Genomic DNA, 4,155 nt, shown 5'->3' on the forward strand with positions numbered 1-4,155 from the left:
AGAGGAGAGACTGCAGCAATACATCACCAAGAGGATCCACTGCGACCAGGCTGGGCTCATGTAAGGAATGCAGGGCTGCTTCAGTCCTTGGAAAGCCACAGAGCACATTAATAATAAAAACACCCAAAGCAGGATTATTTATTTTGTAGATGCTGAAAAAGCTCTTGAGAAAATAAAATCACAATTCCTATTCAACAAAAGCAAACCACTTGCAAGCACAGCAATACATAGAGCTTCCCTTAAAATAATAAGAAGCACTGGGGCAGCTGGGTGGCTCCGTGGATTGAGAGCCAGTCCTAGAGATGGGAGGTCCTAGGTTCAAATCTGGCCTCAGACACTTCCCAGCTGTGTGACCCTGGGCAAGTCACTTGACCCCAATTGTTTAGCCCTTACCACTCTTCTGCCTTGGAACCAATACACAGTATTGACTCCAAGACAGAAGATGAAGGTTATTTAAAAAAATAAGAAGAAGAAGCACCAATTTTAAACCCAAGAGAAAGTATTCTCTGTAATAAGGATCCACTAGACGCCTCTAAAGAGTGCAAATGAGGCGAGGGTGTCCATGGTCACCATTGCTAGTCCATTTTGACCTAGAAATGCTTCTTGTTCACTCATTTCTCAGTCATGGCCACCTCGTGATCCCATCAGAGTTTTTTTGGCAGAGATGCTGGAGTGGTTGGCCATCTCCATCTCCAAACAGGGTTCAGTGACTTGTCCAAGATCTCACAGTCAGTAAGTGTCTGAGGCCAGATTTGAACCCAGGAAGAGGAGTTGGTCTAACTCCAGGCCCCGGCACTCTATCCATTGAGCCCCAACTGTAGCAATTATAACAAGAAAAAGAAATCATTCCAGGCCAGACCCATCAGATTACCAAAGGATGAATTCACCGAACTAAAAAATAACAGAATTCATCAGAAGGAACAAAAGATCAAGAGCATCAAAGGAATCAGTGGAAAACATAGGAAGGAGTGGGGGGCGGGGGGGAGAGGGGGGGCTCCCAGTGGCTGTTCTCTGACTATTCTACAAAGTTATCAATCTGGTCCTGAGTAAGAAATGAAGTCTTCAGTGGAACAGATTAACTATACAACACAGAGAAGCAAATGAGCCCAGTGACCTAGTGTTGGGCAAACCCAAATGTTAGGGCAAAGTCTGTTGGGAAAATCAGAAAGTATCCTGGCAGAAGCCTAGGTCTAGACCAATGTCACACAGCTCCAAACAGTACCTGATTTAGACAGAAAGGCGGCCATCCTAAGCCTGAGAGGATTCAACTGGCAGATCAGGAAAGAGTCCACAAGCAAACCAGGTAGAGAGAGTCACAGGAGGTAAAGTGGATCATATCAAATTTAAGTTCTGGCACAGACAAACCCCCTGAAGCTAAAACTAGACGAAAAATGGGAAATGGGGGTGGGGTCTGTGCCCCAAATTTCTCTGATAAAAATCTCATTTCTAACACACATAGAGAATGGAATCAAATTTATAGGAATAAGTCATTCCCCAATTGACAAATGGTGAAAGGATAGAAATAGATAGTTTTCAGAAGAAGAAATCTAAACTATCAATAACCAATATGGCTAACTCACTAAAAATGAGAAAAACGTAAATTTAAACAACTTTGAGTTCATAAATATGAAATTATAACAACATCACAATCATCAGATTAGCTATGATGATAGAAAAAGAAAATGACCAATTTCGGAAGAGATATGAGAAATAGGGATACCAATGCATTGTTAGTGGAGCTGTGAGCTGGTCCAAATATTCTGGAGAACAATTTGGAACTATGCCCAAAGAGCTATAAAACTGTGTATACTTGTATGAAGGGGATTAAAAAAGACCTGGGGAGACTTATATGAACAGATATAAATGAAATGAGCAGAACCAGGAAAACTGACACAGTAACAGCAAAATTGTAATGATGATCAACTGTGAAAGACTTAATAATGACCCACCACAACACCAAAGAACTCTTAACATTTTTATTTTAATAACAAATTTCCATGAATTTTATGAAGTTATATAATCCAAAATGTCTCCTCCCTCTAATGAACTCTTGACAGAACATGCTGGATTAAAGGTCAGAATAAAGGCTATTTTCCTTCCTTTCTTCCTTTCCTCCTTCCTTCCTTTCTTCTTTTCCTACCTTCCTTCTTTCCTTCTTTTTATTTCTTTCCTTCCTTTTTTCTTTCTTTCCTTCTTTTTTCTTCTTCTCTTCCCCTTCTTTTCCTTTCCTTCCCCCCTTCATCCTTCCTTCCTTCCTTTCTTTCCTTCCTTCCTCTCTTCCCCTTTTTTCTTTTCTTCCTTTTTCCTTCCTTCTTTCTCATTCCTTCCTTTCTTTCTTTCCTTCCTCTTCCCCTTCTTTCTTCCTTTATTTCCTTCCTCCCTTCATCCTTCCTTCCTTTCTCTTTTTCTGCTTTTATTTTTCCCTTTATGGACATAGCTAATAAGGGATTTGTATATGATTATACATATGTGTAATGGGTTTTGTTTTTCTTGCCTTCTCAATGTGGAGGGGAGGGAAAGAATGTAGAACTGAAAATAAAATAAATTTGAATTTTTAAAAAGTGCTTTTGGCAGAGGAGACAGGGCTCACTGCCTTGTTCAGTTTCCTCATGGAGGTATGATTGACTTATTTTTATTCTTCCTTAACAGGGATTTCCTGCATCAGTCTCATCATCTTCCTATCAAGATAACAATGATGGTTACGACAGTAACGGCTACTAACTCCACTGAGGAACAACGGAATATAATCCCGCTAGGAATAGCAGTCCTCATTGTGTTCCTCAGCCTGTGTGGCCTGGCAGGGAATGGGACCATCAGCTGGTTTCTTGGGTTCAGCATGAGGAAGAACCCCTATTCTGTCTACATTTTCAATCTGGCCATCACCGACTTCCTCTTCCTCTTCTGTATGGCCCTTTCAAGTATTCTTAACAGGCCTGAGTCTGGCCACTGGCCCCCTTATGTTTTTGAGATACTGAGAAGAATAAGGTTCTTCTTTTATACCCTGGGGTTGAGCCTGCTGGCCGCCATCAGCATTCAGCGCTGCATCTCTGTTCTTTTCCCCATCTGGTATCGATGTCACCGTCCCAAGCACCTGTCCACCCTGGTATGTGCTGGGCTCTGGGTTCTGGCCATCCTGGAGAATTTGGTGGCTATTTATTTCTGTGTTGTGCAAAATCAAGACATGAATTCCTGTAAAAAAGTAGACATATTTTTTGCGGTCTTGATTTTGGGTGTCTTTACCCCAGTGATGTGTATATCTGGCTTGGCCCTGTTCATCAAAGTCCAGAGGGTCTCCAGAAGACGCCAGCCAGCAAGGCTCTACATCACCGTCCTGGTCACCATCTTGGTGTTTCTCATCTGTGCCTTGCCCCTCGCACTCTACTGGTTTGTTCTCAGCTGGGTCATCCAGGATAAGAGGCTGTGTGGTCCTATTTATGATGTGACCAAAATCTTCTCCTGTGTGAACAGCACAGCCAACCCCATCATTTACTACTTGGTTGGGAGGCAGAGGAAGAGAAGGCTCCATGAACCCCTCAGGGTTGTGCTAGAGAGGGCGCTTGGGAATGAAGAAATGTCCCCCGAAGAAACCGTGGAGCTAGGATCAGAGAGTCGTGGGGTTCAGGGGAGAAGCGAGGATACCATTGAGGAGATCCCAAGAATAAATGCCAAATATAGACACCCCAAGCTGTCTGACAGCCCCAGCCTGTGCCCTGGAACTCCATCCCATGGTCCTCCATCTATGTGCCCCAAATCTTTATCTGAGGCTGGCCAGAAGTACTGAGCTACCAAAGGCATGACTGGCACCTTCAGATGCCAAGGTGCCCGATCCATAGAAGATGCAGCAAGTCATCCATTGGCCACGCCATGTCGGGGTGGGGATTTATGAATAATGTGTAGCTTGAAGTTTGAGCCCTCTCTCCAGAGATCAAAGGGGGGATTGGGCAGGCTATATTCTGTTATTGCTATATACTCCCAGTAACTATCCCTTTGTAAAAGCTAATGGCTATTCATTGTTAGAAGGTACTGGGAACTAATTACTGGCCACTGATTGGGGGGAAAACTCAAGATTAGGGGTTTGAGCCTGTGGCAGAGAGAACACTCACCCTTTTAGAGGTAACGAGGCACCTATGGGAGAGATGTAGCCTTCGGAACCCA

The 4,155-nt window shown here is 43.4% G+C and overlaps 1 protein-coding gene across 1 annotated transcript; it reads left to right on the forward strand.

Moving 5' to 3' along the window:
• Positions 1 to 2,695: 2,695 nt before the first annotated feature.
• On the forward strand, positions 2,696 to 3,781 carry LOC100018963 (mas-related G-protein coupled receptor member D-like). Its single transcript, XM_007497797.2, has one exon. The coding sequence runs from the start codon at positions 2,696 to 2,698 to the stop codon at positions 3,779 to 3,781; it is 1,086 nt and encodes a 361-aa protein (XP_007497859.2).
• Positions 3,782 to 4,155: the final 374 nt, after the last annotated feature.

The sequence above is a fragment of the Monodelphis domestica genome, chromosome 6 (genome assembly GCF_027887165.1).
Source record: "Monodelphis domestica isolate mMonDom1 chromosome 6, mMonDom1.pri, whole genome shotgun sequence".
NCBI lineage: Eukaryota > Metazoa > Chordata > Mammalia > Didelphimorphia > Didelphidae > Monodelphis > Monodelphis domestica.

What these genes read in the sequence shown, in the direction of transcription:
- LOC100018963 (XM_007497797.2), top strand. Translation starts at nt 2,696, where the DNA reads ATGGTTACGACAGTAACGGCTACTAACTCCACTGAGGAACAACGGAAT.